This window comes from Myxocyprinus asiaticus, chromosome 32 (assembly GCF_019703515.2).
Source record: "Myxocyprinus asiaticus isolate MX2 ecotype Aquarium Trade chromosome 32, UBuf_Myxa_2, whole genome shotgun sequence".
Taxonomy (NCBI): domain Eukaryota; kingdom Metazoa; phylum Chordata; class Actinopteri; order Cypriniformes; family Catostomidae; genus Myxocyprinus; species Myxocyprinus asiaticus.
Genome location: NC_059375.1, coordinates 40878662 through 40900000, shown reverse-complemented (window position 1 = coordinate 40900000; position 21339 = coordinate 40878662). Strand labels below are relative to the sequence as shown.

At 37.9% G+C, this 21339-nt stretch overlaps 1 protein-coding gene across 2 annotated transcripts in view; it reads left to right on the top strand.

The window, feature by feature from the left end:
- The window catches only part of LOC127423600 (dedicator of cytokinesis protein 1-like), a 361421-nt gene that overhangs the window by 129890 nt on the left and 210192 nt on the right, over nt 1-21339 (top strand). For both annotated transcript variants that reach the window (XM_051668049.1, XM_051668050.1), the window contains exons 23-25: nt 8097-8205; nt 17119-17189; nt 20826-20932. In XM_051668049.1, the coding sequence (XP_051524009.1) occupies nt 8097-8205; nt 17119-17189; nt 20826-20932 (287 nt within the window). The remainder of the gene's footprint in view (nt 1-8096; nt 8206-17118; nt 17190-20825; nt 20933-21339) is intronic.

The window sequence follows — 21339 nt, the reverse complement described above, 5'->3', positions numbered from 1 at the left end:
CACTATATATGTGTGTATGTACTGTATGTGTGTGTGTGTGTGTGTGTATGTATGTATGTGTGTATATATATATATATATACAGTTTAAGTCAGAAGTTTTCATACATTTAGGTTGAAGTCATTAAAACAAATATTTTAACCACTCCACAGATTTCATATTAGCAAACTATAGTTTTGGCAAGTCATTTAGGACATCTACAGTTGAAGTCAAAAGTTTACAAACACTTATTATTTGGTCAGAAAACTATTACAGTCATATTTTAACATTTTAATTATGTTTTGAATGACTTCAACTTAGGTTGAAGTCATTAAAACTCTTTTTTTTAACTACTCAACATATTTAATATTAGCAAACTATAGTTTTGGCAAGTAATTTAGGACATCTACTTTTGTGCATGAAACAAGTAATTTTTCCAACAATTATTTAGACAGATAGATTGTTTCACTTTTAATTATATCACAATTCCAGTGGGTCAGAAGTTTATATACACTAAGTTAACTGTGCCTTTAAGCAGCTTGGAAAATTCCAGAAAATAATATCAAGCCTTTAGACAATTAGTCAATTAGCTTCTGATAGGAGGTGTACTGAATTTGAGGTGTACCTCTGGATGTATTTTAAGGCCTACCTTCAGACTCGGTGCCTCTTTGCTTGACATCATGGGAAAATCAAAAGAAATCAGCCAAGACCTCAGAAAAAAATTTTGTATCTCCACAAGTCTAGTTCATCTGTGGAAGCAATATCCAAACGCTTGAAGGTACCACATTCATCTGTACAAACAATAGTACGCAAGTATAAACACCATGGGACCACACAGCCATCATACCGCTTAGAAAGGAGATACATTCTGTCTCCTAGAGATGAACATAGTTTGGTGCGAAAAGTGCAAATCAATCCCAGAACAACAGCGAAGGACCTTGTGAAGATGCTGGAGGAAACGGGTAGACAAGTATCTATATCCACAGTAAAACGAGTCCTATATCGACATATGAGGAAAAAGAGTGAGGCTTGCAAGCCGAAGAACACCATCCCAACTGTGAAGCATGGGGGTGACAGCATCATGTTGTGGGGGTGCTTTGCTGCAGGAGGGACTGGTGCACTTCACAAAATAGATGGCGTCATGAGGAAGGAAAATTATGTGGATATATTAAAGCAACATCTCAAGACATCAGCCAGAAAGTTAAAGCTCGGTCGTAAATGGGTCTTCCAAATGAACAATGACCCCAAGCATATCTCCAAAGTTGTGGCAAAATGGCTTAAGGACAACAAAGTCAAGGTATTTGAGCTGCCATCTCAAAGCCCTGACCTCAATCCACTAGAAGATTTGTGGGCAGAACTGACAAAGCGTGTGCGAGCAAGGAGGCCTACAAACCTGACTCAGTTACACCAGTTCTGTCTGGAGGAATGGGCTAAAATTCCAGCAACTTATTGTGAGAAACTTGTGGAAGGATACCCAAAACATTTGACCCAAGTTAAACAATTTAAAGGCAATGCTAACAAATACTAACATATTGTATGTAAACTTCTGACCCACTGGGAATGTGATGAAAGACATAAAAGCTGAAATAAATCATTCTCTCTACTATTATTCTGACATTTCACATTCTTAAAATAAGAAGTGATAGTGATCCAGTTAGTGATACTAACTGACCTAAGACAAGGAATGTTGTGAATTGTGAAAAAAAAACTGAGTTTAAATGTATTTGGCTAAGGTGTATGAAAACTTCTGACTTCAACTATATATATATATATATATATATATATATATATATATATATATATATATATATATATATATATACACACCTATGAGCCAAAATATTGACCACTCACACGTGAAGCTAATTACGTTGATCATCTCCTAACAAGGCCACATGTCAAGGTCTGTGTAGATTAGATGGTAAGCGAACAAAGTCAGCATGTTGAATGCAGGAGAAATGGGCAAGAGTAAAGACCTGAGCGACTTTCTTATGGCCAGACAACTGGGTCAGAGCATCTCTGAAATGGCAAGGCTTGTGGAGTGCTCCCGGTCAGCAGTGTTGAGTACCTACCGACAGTGGTCCAAGGAGGGACAAACCACAAACTGGCGATAGGGTGTTAGGCACCCAAGGCTCATCAATGCACAAGGGCATTGAAGGCTATCCCGTCTGGTCCTAATCAATACAAGATCTACTGTGGCACAAGTCACAGACAATGTTTATGATGGTTACAGGAGGAATGTGTCACAGCACACAGTGCATCACACCTTGCTGCTTATGGGGCTGCATAGGTAGCAGCAGACTAGTAAGAGTGCACGTGATGACTCATGTCCACCATCGAAAGCAGCTTCAATGAGCACACGGGCATCGGAACTGGACCTTGGAGCAGTGGAAGGTCGCCTGGTCCGATGAGTCCCGTTTTCTTTTACATCACATGGACGGCCGTGTACGTGTGCGCCGTTTACCTGGGGAAGTGATGGCACCTGGATACACTGTGGGAAGATGACAAGCTGGTGGAGGGAGTGTGATGCTCTGGGAAATCCTGGGTCCGGCCATTTTATTTGGACATCAGTTTGACACGTGCCACCTACCTAAACATCGTTGCAGACTAGATACACCCCTTCATGGCAATGGTATTCTCTGATGGCAGTGGCCTGTTTCAGCAGGATAATGCGGCCTGCCACACTGCACTCATTGTTTGGGAATGGTTTAAGGAACATGATGAAGAGTTCAAGGTGTTGCCCTGGCTTCCAAATTCCCCAGATCTCAGTCCGATTGAGCATCTATAGGATGTGCTGGACCAAGAAGTCCGATCCATGGTGGCTCCACCTCTCAATTTACAGGACTTGAAGGATCTGCTGCTAATGTCTTCAAATCAAATCAAATCACTTTTATTGTCACTCAACCATATACACAAGTGCAATAGTGGTTGAAAGTCTTGAATGCAGTTCCCAGACATTCAGGCTGTCAGTTGATAGTCAGTTGCCAGTGTGTTGTTAAGAGAGACTTGTGAGATAATAAGATTAATAAAGTGCAGTGCTGATGTATATTGATCGAGAGAGATCAAGAGTTCAGAAGTCTGATTGCTTGGGCAAAATATGTCTTGGTGCCAGATTCCACAGGACACCTTCAGCAGGGGTGTTGTAGAGTCCATGCCTCAGTGGTCGGCACTGTTTTGGCGGCAGGTCAAGGACTAACAGCATATTAGGCAGGTGGTCATAATGTTTTATATATATATACACATACACACACGTACACACACTGAAATTAAAGTAGTTTTGGCTCATCAGTGTGTGTGTGTGTGTGTGTGTGTGTGTGTATATATATGTGTGTATGTGTATATATATATATATATATATATATACACTATATTGCCAAAAGTATTCGCTCACCTGCCTTTAGACGCATATGAACTTAAGTGACATCCCATTCTTAATCCATAGGGTTTAATATGACGTCGGCCCACCCTTTGTAGCTATAACAGCTTCAACTCTTCTGGGAAGGCTTTCCACAAGGTTTAGGAGTGTGTTTATGGGAATTTTTGACCATTCTTCCAGAAGTGCATTTGTGAGGTCAGACACTGATGTTGAACGAGAAGGCCTGGCTCGCAGTCTTCGCTCTAATTCATCCCAAAGGTGCTCTATCGGGTTGAGGTCAGGACTCTGTGCAGGCCAGTCAAGTTCTTCCACACCAAACCTGCTCATCCATGTCTTTATGGACCTTGCTTTGTGCACTGGTGCGCAGTCATGTTGGAACAGGAAGGGGCCATCCCCAAACTGTTCCCACAAAGTTGGGAGCATGGAATTGTCCAAAATCTCTTGCTGAAGCATTCAGAGTTCCTTTCACTGGAACTAAGGGGCCAAGCCCAGCTCCTGAAAAACAACCCCACACCATAATCCCCCCTCCACCAAACTTCACAGTTGGCACAATGCAGTCAGACAAGTACCGTTCTCCTGGCAACTGCCAAACCCAGACTCGTCCATCAGATTGCCAGATGGAGAAGCGTGATTCATCACTCCAGAGAACGCGTCTCCACTGCTCTAGAGTCCAGTGGCGGCGTGCTTTACACCACTGCATCCGACGCTTTGCTTTGCACTTGGTGATGTATGGCTTGGATGCAGCTGCTCGGCCATGGAAACCCATTCCATGAAGCTCTCTACGCACTGTTCTTGAGCTAATCTGAGGGCCACATGAACATTGGAGGTCTGTAGCGATTGACTCTGCAGAAAGTTGGCGACATCTGCGCACTACGCGCCTCAGCATCCGCTGACCCCGCTCTGTCATTTTACGTGGCTTTCATTCCCGAGTTGCTGTCATTCCCAATCGCTTCCACTTTGTTATAATACCACTGACAGTTGACTGTGGAATATTTAGTAGCGAGGAAATTTCATGACTGGACTTGCATCCTGTCACAGTACCACGCTGGAATTCACTGAGCTCCTGAGAGCGACCCATTCTTTCACAAATGTTTGTAGAAGCAGTCTGCATGCCTAGGTGCTTAATTTTATACACCTGTGGCCATGGAAGTGATTGGAACACCTGAATTCAATTATTTGGATGGGTGAGCGAATACTTTTGGCAATATAGTGTATATATATATATATATATATGTATATATGTATGTATGTTTACAATCCCAACCCAAACCACATTCAAAAGTAGTTTGAAATTCAAATTAAATCTGACTTTTGGAAATCTATTTCAGTCTGAACTGTCAGATTGAAATTAAAGTAGTTTTCCTCCATCATAATTCTTGGCGCAGCATGCGCACGGTTTGCATGCATAGAATTGTTTAATGCCTCCTTTTCTTCTGTTTTGTCATGCAAAATGCCATAACAAAAATGATCTGATGCAAATTTCCAGATTTCCATTTGCTCTTTCCAAACTGATAGCTCACTACTCTCTGTTGTTTAAAGAAGAAACTTGGTATCATGTGACTCCTAGGTCATTCCTGTACTGGTCATTATTTGGTCAGAAAACTATTACAGTCATATTTTAACATTTTAATTATGTTTTGAAATGACAGCATATCCGAACTCCACAACTGCTCTTGTTTTGCAGATCCATTTTTGTAACGTCAAAGCCGTTTCCCAGCCAAATAGCTGTCGTTGAAGCAGAAAATAGTCTGCTTGATTTAATTGGCAGATGTGAAATGCCTCCTCTTTATTAAACTGAAGTGCTCTTGTTCTCTTAGTGATGGAGGATGTGTTTTAGACAGGCTGGAAGTGGAATGGTTGGCAGTGCTGATTTAGGGAGACTGAGGACATGTTGAGTAATGACACGGCCTAAATTAAGTTCAACTGCGGTGATTAGCTTGTTGTCTGCAGGTGAATTATATGACAGTGACTGTATAGGCCTGTCTGAAGAGAGAGTGTAACTCCCTTTACTACCCGAGAGCTCAGAACACCTGACAGTCTCAGATTTCAGAGAGACACTAATGAGGAGAGGCTAATCCCATTGACTTTAGGTGCGTGCTGAAAGAGCAAACCTGGAGAATTCATGCGTAAACCAGCCGTGCACAGCTTATAGATGGCTACAAAAAAACTTTTTGTGTTTTCCTTGCTGCATTTATCTGAAAACTTGGCACAACCCATGCCACCTGGGTTGTGAACGAATGACTCTTATATGCTGGTTCTTTTTAATGAATCAGTCTCGGACGTGTGAGTTATTGGTAAGTATCAGTTGATTAACTCACTGAACTGTGAGTCTTTTTCAGACTTCAGTGTGATTTGAAATGAATGGAGAACTGTTTCTGTGATGTGTACAATAGGTTTGCAAACTTTGTACAAAACTGATTACACATTAAGAACTTAAGATTAGTTAGGCCGAATGCTGAATTTGTAAGGCCCTTTTGACTGAAAAGGAGAATTTTGGAATGTTTGAACCATAATTAGTACAGTTAGTGCTTATTTAACTTTGGGCACTTTCGTGTCCCAGGATCCCAGTTTTTTTTATTATTTTTTTTAAATTTTTTTTATTTTTTTATGTATTTAAATTGTAATACAACATGCAACACTTTTTATTTATTTTTTTATTTTTTTTCTATTTTTATATGAAGGTCACATTAAAAACAGACTTGAAACCTTTTTACTAGGCATTTATTTATTTATTTTTGGTATTTTTCAGATTACTTTTATGTACATAATTCACTGTTGCCTTATCCCAGATTTTTTTAATTTTATATTTAAATGATAAAAATCCATATAAATATTGCATGTTTAAAATTATGATAATCCAAACAAAGTCAAGTAATTATAATAATAATAAATAAAAACGCATTTCTATATATATTGTGTGAAAATTAATTCTCCATCCGTCAATTGTGGCGTCATATATGTGTGTGTGTGTGTGTGTGTGTGTGTGTGTGTGTGTGTATATATATATATATATATATATATATATATATATATATATATATATATATATATAAAACACCTGCCCCCCCCCCCCCCCCCCCAATTTAGTGTACTTGTTAACCAATTCGCCAAAAGTGAAAGATTAGGATGAAATATGAGAAAAGTGAAGCTTGAAGAAAACAAAAATACATTTCAGGGTAAATATCACTTGTGTGCTGAATATTTTTATTGGCCGTCATTTTGAATCGAGCTGTAATTTTGCCTTATAGGTTAAATAGAATGTTAGTAAAATGAAATTGCCTTAGCGAGACGTAGTTTTCAGTACAGAATTCTATGAAACACAATACAGAACTTGATGTGCTGGAAATGACACTGTGATGGACATTTTCATTACTTTCAGAAAAGAAAAAAAAATGACAACAATGACACACATCTCCTGTGATGCATGTACATACAGTACACTGTTTGACATTGTTATTAGACAAATTTACAAAACACTTTACAAGAAGGTTCCATTCGTTAACATTAGTTAATGCGTTAGCTATCATGAACTAACAGTTAACAGTATATTTTTTACAGCATTTATTAATCTTTGTTAATGCTAGTTAATAAAAATACAATTATTCATTGTTCGTTCATGTTAGTTCATATTGCATTAACTAATGTTAACATAAACCTTTGATTTAAGAAAAAAAACATACTAAATGTTGAAATTAACATTAACCGAGATTAACAAATGCTGTAAAAGAATTGCTCATTGTTAGTTCATGTTAACTAATGTTGTTAACTAATTGAACCTTATTGCAAAGTGTTACCGACAAATTAAATTAAATAGTGAGAGTGTGAAAAATATTTTATCAATATTTTACTTTCTAGAAATCCACAGTGCTAAAAGTGCCTTAAGTTGTTAAAAAAAAAACAAAAAAAAAACACGTTTATTAATATGTTTAAAGGTGAAGTTTGTAATTGTGCCACTAGCAGCACCAAACTATATTGCAAAAATTCTGACTGTTTTCAGACGAGTTTCAAACTCTCCCCCTGACTGCAATTGGTCGTTCAAACAGGTAGTCTCGTCCTTATCTCAAGCCATTGGTTGAGGTCTCTCAAACAATTTGCAATTCCATTTGGTGTCACTACTGGCGCAGAAATTACACACTTTAGCTTTAATAAAATCCATTAGACATCGATCGTATGTCAGCACTTAAAAATAATTAATAGTCTGTAAAAATATTTCAGTACATTTTATGTCCCATTAGTGAAGTGTGTATTTGTGTGAATGTTTTGTCGCGTAGGCGGTTCTAATGTAAACAATTTGGATGAGGCTGAAAATGTATGACCTCATGATAACAAAAGAGTGAAGAAAATTCAGTGGCGCTAATCACATCGACAAAGGCAGTCGACGATCATTTAATGAATGCGTGAATGCAGGAATTCCCCTGATGAATGGTTCGGAGCTGTGGAGCGATTCCAAGAGGGCCCGTCGGCTCTGTGCCCTTCGAACTAAATTACAGAGCAGTTCATCAATGTGATCAGCCTGTAATCAGGAGCTAGTTTACAGATGCCAGCGAACAGGTGTGTGTGTGTGTAGAGTTTGCTACATTGTTTTTGATGTGGATTTGCTAGTTTGATGTCATGCATTTGCATTCCAAACACATGCAGACCAGTATGGTTTTCCTCTGATGTTGTAGATGAAATGACTTTTGAGGCCTGACTCCCTGATCATCTCCTGTTTGTGTGTGTATGTGTGTTTCCGTCGTCTTTCAGACTCTACGAGAACAAAGGCGAGAGTGATTTCATTGAGTCCCTTCGGAATCTCTTTACCTCGTTTAATGCCATGATGAACAGCAATGCCGATGGTACCGGCGGGGTGAAGGTGAGAACATGTGATACCCCAATGATACCTAACCTTTCATTTATTAACTCTAATGGCGTTCCAAACCCATGTTATTTTCTTTCTTTAGTGGAACACAAAAGGAGATTATAGGCAGAATGTGACCAGGGGTTATCAAGCTCCAAAAAAGGACAAGAACTATAAATTTACCTTAAAAGTGGTCTATATGAGTTTTGCACAATTATCCAAGTCTTCTGAAACTATTTCATATCTTTGTGTCAGGAACAGATGTCTTATGACATCTAAGCACTTTTACTATAGCATTTAATCGTTTGCAACTCATCACCAACTACTACAAGCTTTTTCAAGTGTGATCAAATTGTGCGGTAGCTCAACTGATAGAGCATTGCACTTCTGATGCAAAGGACTGAGGTACGAGTCCTGAAAAGCACGTGAGCAGAAAGTGTCATAGAAGCATCACAAAATGATGTGGCTGTGTTTTTCATCTCACATTTGCTTTTTCTGACATTATTGGTTAGGTTTAAGGTTTAGGGTACGCAAGTAGGTTTTGTTGATTTAAAACTCGATAGAGCTTTAACCTTAACATCGTGCGACCCTGCGTCCATGTGTGGGACTTTGTATTTTGGCTTTGCTATATGCAATGCATAATTTAATTTAAACCAACTGAACACTGTTCACAAGACTCTAGACAGTCATTTAAGGGTTGAACTTCTGCCGCACTGTGTCACGTGTCACAACAACATGACGTAGATTTCTGTGAAGCGCTTCTATGGGTGCAGAGCCATCAAAAGTGCCTCTAGTTAGAAACTTCGTTCACACTGTATATTAGGTGGCCTTAACTACTATGTACTAACATTAGATACATACAAGACTATGTATTTACTGTGTAACTGCATGTTGTTCTGCAAAATGCCCACATTTGCTGCTACTGAGGTTGAGGTACGGGTAGGTTTAGGAGTAAGGATAGGGTTAGGATTAGGGGTTAGAGTTAGGTTTTGGGGTAAGGTTCACAGTTTAACTACAAATATACTTAAATGCAAGTACTTTAAATGTAATTACAATGCAACAACATGTATGTACATAATAAGTACATTGTATCAAATGGTTAAGTACATAGTAGTTAAGGCCACCTAGTATAAAGTGGGTCCCTTTATATGGAGTTAGGATGAAAATTAGGTGCATTTCGAAATGTTCTGAGACCAGTGCAGTCAGACAGCACACTGGAGGTTAAGTCATTCGCAAGGGAGCATCCTATAGCTCTCTATGCAGCTAAGTGCATTCACTCCTAAAATCTGACAAAAGTTCAGTTTCAGGCTGCAGATGATGTTTGGACCGCTCAACATGTTTGGCAGACATGGGACAATGATAATCAGTACATAGATTCAGAATTTATAATGCAAAATTTTATTTTAACATCATTGACAGTGATTGGATGATGCTGGACATTACTTTGAATCAGAATTAATTATGCTAATTTCTGATGTCATGTCTGTCACGTCTCAAAAACATGAATAACCAACAATTCTGGAAACATAATAATTTGATAAAAAAAAAAAGAGAATCTGACTTTCTGTAGCTTGGTATTATTTAAAATTTCACAACTTAGCCGCTGTCCACATATGTAGACATACATTTTTAGGAAAACGATTTGCTCTAGATTTATTTTTTGCGTGTTTATTAGGTGCTACTAGTTACAAATCAAAAATGGAAATGGGAAATGCACACGTCAGTCACGCTCGGGTCTTAGGAGGCAAAGCCTCATCTGTTTGGGAGAAAATGTAACTTTTAGTGCCACACGGTGGACATTTCACCTTGAAACTGCCATGATACGTGTAAGATACCACATGATATCAATTTAAAAAATAAATAAAAACAGCATCGGCTGCCTTCTACTTTAATTGTATGCAAATGAGTAGCATGCACATTCTTTAAAACATCTCCTTTTGTATTCCAGAAAGTCATACAGGTTTGAACGACATTAGGAGTAAATTATAACAGAACTGTAATTTTCACCTCTCTTTAATTTGTGTGTGTATAAAAATATGAGCTTCCTACACTTGAATGCTCTCTATTTCTGGGCACATCCTGTGAGAATCCTTGTTTGATCCAAACAGAGGACAACAATATGGATGTTTTTCTATCCTACATTCTTTTCATCTGTTGAAGTGTGTTCTCATCTCTCTGAATATGTGTGTCTCTCTCCTCACCTGACCTCCTCCCCTCTCCTCTGTGGATCTGGGTTCGCTCTGTTTAGCTTCTCCTCAAGGTACTCTATCGCTCCTTCTCTTTTTCCATCTGTTTCTTTGCTCCTCCTCTCCATTTGTCTGCCCTTGTTTATGTCCTTGACCTTTCTTGTCAATTCCTTTTTATGTTAACACACCTCTGTCTCCAACACACACACACTCACACTCACACTCAGTGGCTGACACAATAAATCAGGCCCTCCTGATGAGTTGTGAGTCAACCTGGAGCAATGCATGTGGCTGAGATCTGAGCGGTTTTGTCAGTAAATTAAAAATGTATCACGTTAAGATGCACTTGGAAAACGACAAAGAATGAAATGCACTTTCCTCTCTCCCGGCCTTGTAACAACAGGAAAGTGAAAGACGCTGTCAACATAATGGCATACCAGAAGTGCATTCACAACACCTGCTCACACACTTACTTTCAAACTCTTTTGTCACTGGAGTTTGTCTGTATTTACTACATACAGTGTATGGGGTTTGTTTTTTCCTTTTTTTCTGTGTTCCTGCATTGTTAGAAGGAGATAGTCTTGCGTAGTCAGACTTTTGACTATTTACATAAATTCTGGTCCATGTTGCAACTTATTCTGGTTAAAAACCACACAATTAGAAAGGAAGAGAGAACCTGACTGACATGCACAGTCAAGCAACAAGCCACAGTTCTCTTTTTAGGGCGTGGGTAATTCTGAATTCGCAATAACTACTGAGAATCAAGTTGAATATAATATAAAATTAAACTTCTCATGGGTTGTTTTAAAATTGTAAAATATTTTTACACTCAATGTTAGTACATTAAACATATAATTCAAAGCAAAAGATGATTTAAATTAGTAGGCCAATGACATTCTGAGTGTAGTACTTTAATATAATATAATATTGTTTGGTTTCCATCCAAACTCGCTTGAGGTGGATTATTATTATTTTTTTATTATTTAATAAAAAGAAATGTGCTTAAACTATGATGCAAACATATTTACCAAATGAACTCCTATTGAATTTATTAGGAATACATAATGTGCATTAAAAAGGTCATGTGACTTCATAACTGGATTAACCAGCGGACAAATCATCATGTCTGAAATGTTGCTCTGGTCATCGTGAAATAACGGTGTCTAGAAAATCCAAATCCTGCGAAGAGATTTCAGAGCAATAAGTCAAATACAAACTTGAACTGTGGCAAGGAGCAGGTTTATTGACACTTTTGAAAGTGTTATAGCTGTCAGAATTTCATGCGATTTAATTGTAAAAGTTTAACACGTTAATTTTTCTTAATCGTGATTAACACATTTACAGTTAATACAGCATAAACCAGCATAAACACTTGTTGGGAGGGTGGAACCTTTGTAACGTGTCTGCCCGGAGTCATTACAGTGACGGACACACCACAACAGCGCTTCCCTGTCAGTGATAAAATGGAGAATGGACCTCTTAACGCTATTATTTGATGTACAAAACAAGCCCAAATGGGACTTCTGAGAGAAATCAAGTATTTTTAGTGTATTTTTAGCGCATTTTAACTACCACTGAAGCACATCATGTCTTAATTGTCGTTGATGCTCTGAAGCGAATCATGAACGCAGCTTCACGATCGCTCTAGGAAAGCAGGTAGTCACAGTCTACCAGCAGATTAATACTGTGGAGGATGAGAGTTTAGTAGATTTAATGCCCATTGCAACTTATGGGGTACTAAAGCTATCTTTACACAGCAAAGATGGCACAGAAGCTGCATTTAAAGTGAAGATTAGGTGTACTTTCACAGAGCAGGAATAAATGCATTTACACAGTAGTTGCAAATGCACTATAGAGAAGAAGCCTTTATTTTGGTCACACATTATACATACATTTTTGCATATATACAGTGAAATTTATTTGTTTTCACATATCCCAGCTAAGCTGGGGTCAGAGTGCAGGGTCAGCCATGATACGGCGCACCTGGAGCAGATAGGGTCAAGGGCCTTGCTCAAGGGCCCAACAGTGGCATCTTGGCGGTGCTGGGGCTTGAACCCCTGACCTTCTGGTCAGTAACACAGAGCCTTAACCGCTGAGCCACCACTGATCAATAGTTGATATTTTAGTACATTTCTATCTTTATATTGTGGAAGGCTTTGTTTGGAAAATGTTAATAAAACGTTATATTGTTACATATTGTTGTGTTTTATTTCCTAAGATGGAAATAAATACATTTTGACAGGAAAATAAGTAGATATGGTGTCAAATAAAATTAAAATAAGAGAAAAAACAACAACATTTAATTACGATTAATCGCGATAAAAAAATTTAATCGACTGACAGCCCTAAAAATATGTATATTAGATCCAGACCATTTATATGGAAATTATGGTTTTGTTCTTTTGAACACATGGGTTGGAAACGTGGCTTTATTTGCACATTGTTTTTGCGATATTATGTTTTTTTGCGTATATTAAATTTGCAACTTGGATGGAAAAATAGCTTATGCTTAGTGAGGTTTATGCTTAAAACAAGAAAAAAAAAACTGTTTGCTAATGTTGCAATAACAATAAACCTTTAAATTCGTATGATTAAAACATTAACAATTAATTTTTTTATTTTTTATTTTTTTTATTTCTCTGAAAACAAGACAATTTCCCTCTTTCAAACTTCGGTTTAGATTTTAAAATTCTTGTTTTAAGGTTGTTTGTACTTCTACTGGAAAACAAGACACAAATGTGGAGTAAGAAAATTAGTTTTTTGCAGTGTACATTTTGGAATTACATAAAGCTGCAATGTCAGCTCTTGCAGTTTAGATGTTTTTTGTTGTTTTTATTTAAACCAAGAAGACTATTTAGATCAATCGATTATCTGCACAGGCAAAAATTCTTTATTGTTAAAATTCCTATTCAGTCCTGAGAAAGTATCTGTTCTTGTGATCCAAACTATCCAATTTCCCTCATGTGATGTGTGCGGTTGGTGTGGTGTATTTTCAGCAAAGTGCAAAACTTTCTGTGAAGTAATGGTTGCAAAACTCTGGACCTGTTTTTAGCATTACTCTTCGATGGACACAACAAATAAAACGGAAGGTACAGTCTCAGATGTCAAGGTTTTTAGGGAACACTTGCACTGCAAGACGTCATTTCCGAGCTAACTCTGAAGTTATATCAAAATGTACGTGGGCTGCTCGAGAGGGAATTTATCAAATAGAAAACCTCATAACCCGTCAGTCACTCCATGCTTCCTCCGTTGACACTTTGGTTTCAGACTGAATAACAATGTACCTGTTTTAGAAAGCAGTTCAGTGATTTGTTTCTGTCCTTAAAGAAGCTGCCATTTGGTGACTATGATTTTGGCCAAGTAGGGCATGTTTAACACTACTAACTAGCTCTTAAAACTTGATAAATTAATGAAGAATATTGCCCTAGCCCTAAACCTAAATCTAACTCTAAAATCTGCTTGGTTGATTGGAATGTTGGATATTGAAATAACAAAGGTATTTCAATCCCCAATCCCAAACCTGACCCCACACATTTAACTACACTTAAAAACCAGAGGGGAATTATTGGTTGATAATAATTTTGTTCCCAAGATCCAACCCAAGCCCAGTTTCTAACCCTAAACTGTGATTCATTGATAGAAATGCTGTTTAAGGGTTAACAAGGACGTTAATCCATTAATACGACCAACTTGGCAAAAATCAAGATAACTTTGTTGAGGTGAGGTGGTGTTGCTTTCCATGATTACACCATGTGGGACATGCTCATGGCTCAATTTCCTTATTGGTTCTGGTACAACATTCTCAACCAATTAGAGTTTAGGGTTAGGGTTGGGGCGTGAACCAAATTTTATATAACCAATTGAGTCTCAGATCATTTTAGGGATTGTTAAAAAGGCTGTGCAAAACCAACTATTTAAGTATAAGTCCCCGATATACTTCATACGAAATCAAAGAACGAATGGGTGTGATGCCATTTCAAACTAAATCTGGCCAAAAGGGTATTTTTAGTTTGTTTTGGTGGTTCGTAACAGCTCTCCCAGGTGAACTTTTAGGAAAGCTTCTTCTCAGCTGCTAAACACCTTCTCACTGCCATTGGTCCACATCATCAGTAGGTGTGATTTGGAGCTCCACCTACTTTGAGACCGACAGCTTATTCTGTTTATGTTGTTCAGTCTGTCAAGATCAGTCAACATGAACACACCGACATGCAGAGTTGTTAGCGAGCTGGTGCAAATTTACCTACATCTGTACGATTGTTCACATAGATCATTCAAATCTGTATGATTGTTCACAGCGGTGTGATGGCTGTCTGAGTGTTCGCTAACAGTATACCATTGCTCGGCTGTTTAGAGATCCTTTTTACCCCTGAATGAAGAATGATGAAGAACTAACTGGAAGTATATCAGGGCCTTTAGCTGAAGGACTGAATGTATCTGTATTAAGGAAGCTCTGAAAAATTAGGCTTGTTTACTGCACCCTGATAAGATATGTTTCCTTGGCGGCTAAAACATTGTTTTTACATTCATAAACAGAATGGAATATAATTAATTGGTCTGGAGACACATTTTTAACTTGACACAGCATCTCAAAAATGCAACAATCTATGCAAGATCCTTAAAAATAGAGCAAGTCATGATGACAGAAGTCAGCCTCAGTCAACTAATTGGCTGTTGAAGGACTAGTCGACTAGTTGACCATGCTGACCAATCCCTAGTTTTTAATGTTAGAACTATGTTTGCTTGACAGGAATGGTGTCTTAGAACCAATAAAAGATGCTGATCCAGGAATACATCCTACATGGCAAAATTATGGTCATTGTGTTGTCAAAGGAGCAGAGGAAAATAAGTCATGGATCAATGATGACCTCATATCCTCTCACTCATTACCTCAGCCACATACATAGTATCAGTCTCAGCTGATGAAAGGAAAAAATCATAAACAACAAGGACAACAGCAGGACACAAATCTAAAGCCTCACAGCTGGCCAGCTAATGACAGCTTGCCTTTATGCTCGCCAGACGCCAAGCACAGTTTGTTTGGGTATTAATGATAATCCATATGTGGATAGCAGCAATTGTGGAAGCTAGGACACCATAAGTAGTGAGGCCATGTCTTCATATTTGTCATACACATTCAACAATGGAATCCCAAACAGCATCTGTATTTGTCTTACCTTTGTGTTTGATGTAGGGTAAGGCTAGATAGACAGGTGACAGGATAGACAGGACATCCACGATTGACGGGTGTTGACGCTGACATCTTAGATTCACCAGTTGCATCAGACAGCAGTGCCCTGAGCATCTGATTGCAGTGATTTGTAAAGGCTAAAATACATTTCAGTTTTTCACATGCCAGTACATCTCATGCACAGCTTAGTTTTTCTAGCCACATGGACAGTCTGTGTCTTAGTGGGTCATATGAACCATCGGTAAATAGTTTTAAAAGAAGAGAGATTGAAGTAGAATTCTTAAGAACCAAGATAATTGTTCAAAATTCAACAATGTGAACTCTACCAATGGAACAATCTGTTTTGACTTCAGAGTATTATTCTTAGACCAAGACATTCACATCAGGTCTTCTGAGGAAAAACTAGCTGATGGATTTACCGAAGTTTGAGAGGTTTTGTCATTTAATATTAAGAGTTTTGTTTGAGACACATAGTAGTCTCACATAATAAGATATCCCTGATCATATCAGTATGTTCAGCTTGGTTGTATAGATATCCGTTTTGAGATCTACCCTCCCTGTAACATCAAACAAAAATGAGAACTGTGGTTGGTCATTTTACCTGTCTGTCAGACATACACTTCCTGTGAAAAGACTTGGGAATACTTCATTTTTCCTCATGCCTTTATGTCTCATGCACATTCAAGCGTTCTGCCTTTCTGAAGTATACTATTGTGTCCACGAGGCCATACAGACGCATTTGACACAGGTGAACTGTGACTGCTTTGTGTTAATCTTTAGTACAGTCAACAGCAGGCACGTGCAAACACAGACAGTCTGTATGTTCTGTGCTGATGACAAAATTTGCGGTGCACGGAAAACCAAAGTATGCTTTGGCCTTAAGTGGGTGATTCTTGGCCAGAAAGAGCTGCAATGTGGACCAAACTTGATGCTGATAGCCAAAAATTCTGTCTGTGCAAGACTTTCCCAGATAGAGAACGAACGTGTATGCAAATAGAAAAACTCTTAAAGAAGGGGCTATTACAGATGGGTTGATAGGGCATGGATGGATGACGAGAGTCTGACATGCAGTAAATGGAAAAGCAGAGAGGGTTCTTGTTGGATTGGTCATCTGTTTTCTAGTTATTGATTGGAGTGGTGGCAGTATCGGGAACTTCTCTGTCATTACTGGTCTGCTCTATGGCATTGATATGTCGTTTCTCAGGCCAGGGTGAAGCCATTCATCACAGCTAGATTTGGTTTAACTGCCAATGGATTTATGAAACACACTGCACTCAGTGTCTTGGCTAATCAGTAAATGAGGGTCTTGGTGCTGTTATCTTGCTCCTTAAACAACGTGAAGTCACTCTGGTTCCTCATTGTTCATCCTTACTGAGAGTGGACAGAACAATTCATCAGAAATTAACAAATCCTTTAAAAATGAAATCATTTTTTATGTGACTAACCACAATTCCTCATTGTTATTGTTACTTAGTTTTTCAATTTATTTAATATCTTTTATGGATTTTAGAATGGTTGATTCTGCTAATATATCACCGTTTGCCTGGTTTCCAGGGTGCGGCCCTGAAATACGTCCCCACTATTGTCAATGATCTCAAACTGGTCTTCGATCCCAAGGAGCTCAGGTGAGTGGAGATAGTGCTCTGTTTGTCCCGTCTTTCTGCTCTTCCCATATCTTTCTCAATGTCATTTTGAGAGAATCCTTAAAAAAAAAAAAAACAGCTCTGATGATTGAAGTTTTCTGTCTAAACTGCAGTAATTTGCTGCCCCCTATACTCATTTCTATGCAGGACTAAAATAAAACAGCATTTTATTTGATCAGCACTTTGTTAAACTTAAAATCATCAACACTCATAGACACTAGATCTGATCATCTTCAATTTCTCAAATCAAATCAAATCACTTTATTGAATTCTGTCCTCCAGATTGAGCTTTTCGCATATTGTCATTACCAAAATGGCATTGCTTTACCTCTCAAGTATCTCTAACAGTCTCTCATACACTTTAGAGTCTACCCACAATCACTGCAAAGTGATCCCGTTGTCATAGAGACACGCCGGTCACTCAGCAATCTTGTGTGTTGGTCTGAATAATGTGTTCATTCCTGAGTGGCATTATAATAAAGTTACAGTGATCTTATGATGGCTAAATTTACTGCAGTCACACAAGCATACACTCGCAGTAGGTCATTGTGACTTGTGAAAGCATGAATCCTGCTGCGTCTCATTTATGAGATGTTTAGCTGACAATGGCCTTACCTCTCTGAAGCAATTTTGAAAGATGTTACATTTTCATGAGACATTTTATCACAGCAGGATTCTTGTTAAATTCCCTCAGTAATTTGTGTTCGTGTTGTGTATAGCTTTAAATGTTACTTTATAAATGAATGTGCCACAGAGAGAAAGTTATATAAAATCAGTGTGTACAGATGATCATTAAATTACATATCTTAAACAGTGTATATTAAACTGTGTTTGATACAGAATTGGTTTTAACTACATACTAAGGAAAACATTTGAAATATTGTATGTAAACATTTTTACATACAATATTATTTTATTATTATTATTATTATTTTAAAGTAATCTTAATGAATATTTTTTAAATAATGATTTTTTACTTTTATTTTAATTCATTTTGTATTATTAAAATGCCATAAAATATAATTATTAAAACATTAAATTAGTATTTTAATTAAATAGATATTTTTAAAAAGTAATTTATTTAATATTTTTTTTAAATAACCATTTTTATATTTTTATTTTGAATGTTTTTAATTTTTTTAACTACTATACTTTTGTCAAAGTGTATCTTTTACTACACATTTTCATATATCCGGTCAGTAAGTGAGCCAAATATAGATTAATTCAGTAATTGTTCTGTCAGATTTAGCTACTCATTTTTTTAATTGATTCAAATTGATGAGCACTTGAGCTCATGAGTCTTTTTTTGACCAGTTTGTTAAAAAAACTGGCTCATAAGAGTCATTTGTTCATGATTTGGACTGCACTGGTTGCACTGCAAGTTTGTTTTTCCGTGCAGCCCGCAAACACAACACTTCATATATTGTCTTTGTACTCAGAGAGGTATAAAAAAAAACACTGTATATTTGTGCTTGATACTCAAGTGTTTTGTGCAGTGCCGCTGTAGATTCAGTAGCAGTGTAGCACCTCTGCAGAATAATGATGCAGGACACGCAGAATATAAACTGCAGTCTCAGCATTAATGTAGGAGCAGGTGATCTCTCTCTCTCTCTCTGTCACACACAAATTTCTCTGCTGTATTTAACAGATAGTTGTCTTCAGATTTGCCGTATGAACACTTTGACATCCATTTTAGAGATCCATGTCCCCAATGAAGTGGCCAGCTTTGCAAACCCTTGTTCTCATTCTTTTCTTCTCTTCTTTTCATCCCTTGTTCTTTAATTCTCCTGGTTATTTGTCCTTGTTTGAGAGTTTCATGGGGTTAAGATGATTTGAACTCTCCTGTGTCTCCTCTGTCTCCTGCGGTTGTGTGGCTGTCCAGCACAGCAATGAAGATATAAAACTTTTTCCTTTTCTTTCCTTGCTTTGCCTTGCCTTTACTATCCCTCTCCCCCATTCTCTGTCCCTTCCTGTTTAACTTTTCCTTACCATTTTCTTTTACATTCCTCTCTTCTCTTCCTCTTTCCCTCATTCTTCCCTTTTTCGTTTTTTCCTTTCCTATTTCCCTTTTTATTCCCCCTTTTCTTTTCCATTCCTCATTTTCCCTTTCCCCCTTCCCATTTGTTTTTTTCCCTTTCCCCTTTCTTTTTCTGTTCCTATTTTCCTTTCTCCTTTCCCTTTCTATTCCCATTCCCCTATGCCGTGTCCTTTCTCATTTTACCCATTGCCTTTCTTTTCCCTGTCAAACTCTGACTTCGGCGCCCAGTACGACTGGACAGAGCCTCTTGGGTACAATGTATTTTGTCAGTCGTTTATATCCAATAATCTTTGCGTAAAACTGGATAGCCCCACCCACAGAAAAATGTCATTGGTCCAAAATCCTGCACCTGCTATTTAAAATCAAATATGTTCTGATTGGCGCAGTAATTTCGTTTTCAGTGAGGACAGAAAAGTTATTTGACACTTAAAACTTGACACATGATGGCTGGTCTGGACATAGTGTTTGTATTGGCTGTTTACTCACAGTTCACTGTCATAGGAGTGTATTTGCTCAGCAGAGATGCCATGGTCCCCCCCCCCCACACACACACACACAGACCAAACAAACGGTGAATGAGGCCATGTCTGAGCTCTGTCATTGTCTGCCAGACCTCTCATCCCACTTTCTTTGAGTGCCAGTTCTTAACACAAAATGAACCGCTGCTCTCTCCCCTTGTGTCCTCAGCTTGGTGTCTGTGTGTGTGTGTAAAGTGATGTTTCAGGTTTATTCAGATGAGGACAGAGAGGCATAGCCTGGGGCAGTTAGTATGTTTTAGAAATGAGCTGTCACTTAAACAGGATCTGGAGAAGAGACTTTAAGACCCTTGGAAAAGGGATGTACAAACACATACAGACTCAGCATGAACTGCAGAGGGTCTATGTTTAAGCCAATAGACACCAAGAGTGATGCAAAGTGCTGATGAAAATCGACAGTAAAAATTGACATCACAAGTTTGCATTAATGGCCAGGCAAAATCTTTGACAACTAACAGCATGTTTAAAACTATTCAGTTGCTGAGGTAGACTCTTTTGACCAGTGACCTCCTCCTCATATTGAAGAACTGATGAGCCATTGACAAGTTCGAATTTGATCCAAACCTTTCCTTCAACAAGCGCAAAACCGCAAACTGAAATTGTTATCCATGCTTATTGTGCAACCAAGCATTTTTCTGGGGTTCTCTTACACTTAAATGACTAATAAAACCAGAAGGCAGAACAGTCTGTGTTTATTGAATGTAAATCTTTTTCTCATTTAAGCTGCAAATGCCTGGAAGGGACATTTGTTCACATTACGAACTCTCATCTTAAGTATGACTTTATTTGCTAGCAAAAAAATAGCAATATACTTCTAATAATAATTATAATGTAATTGCGGTGGCAAGAAAAATGTCTTTGCAGAGTGCATTTTGGTACTTGAAGTGGATCGTAGGGATGAATTGTTTCATTTCAAAATCTTGTTGCGGCAAAAATACACAGTCTGTGTGAATAGGCATAAAGACGTTATGTTCCATTAGTGTAAATTATGTTTTAGTTTTGCAGTTTAAGGCAGTGTTAATTCTCATCTCTTTCTCTCTCCAGTAAGCTGTTCAGTGAGTTTATTCTCAAGGTTCCTCTGGGTCGTCTGGTGAAGCAGAAGTTGAACTGCATGATCGACATTGTCCATAGCGACCTGTTCACTCAACACGGTACGCACACACACACACACTCTCTCTCTCTCTCTCTCTCTCTCTCTCTCTCTCTCTCTCTCTCTCTAAAGGTCACGTTTTGACACCAGCTGTGTGCCATGTTGTGACTGGTAAGTGACCGATTTTAAAAGTACAAAACCGTTATTCATCTTTTCTAATGTACATTATTTAAGTGGTTTTCAACTGATTCTCAGCAATAGGCAACATTATTAATATTAACATCAAACAGGACAGTAGAAACATGCTTAAACAACAGCAAAAGTGTAGTTTATAATTTACACTGGGCCAAATATTTTATTATTTTTAATTACACTAACAAGTGATGGATGAATGTGCACCAGAATCCAGTAGAGATTGGTTGGACGCACAGCCATTGTCACATATATTTATTTTGCTATGCTAAACAT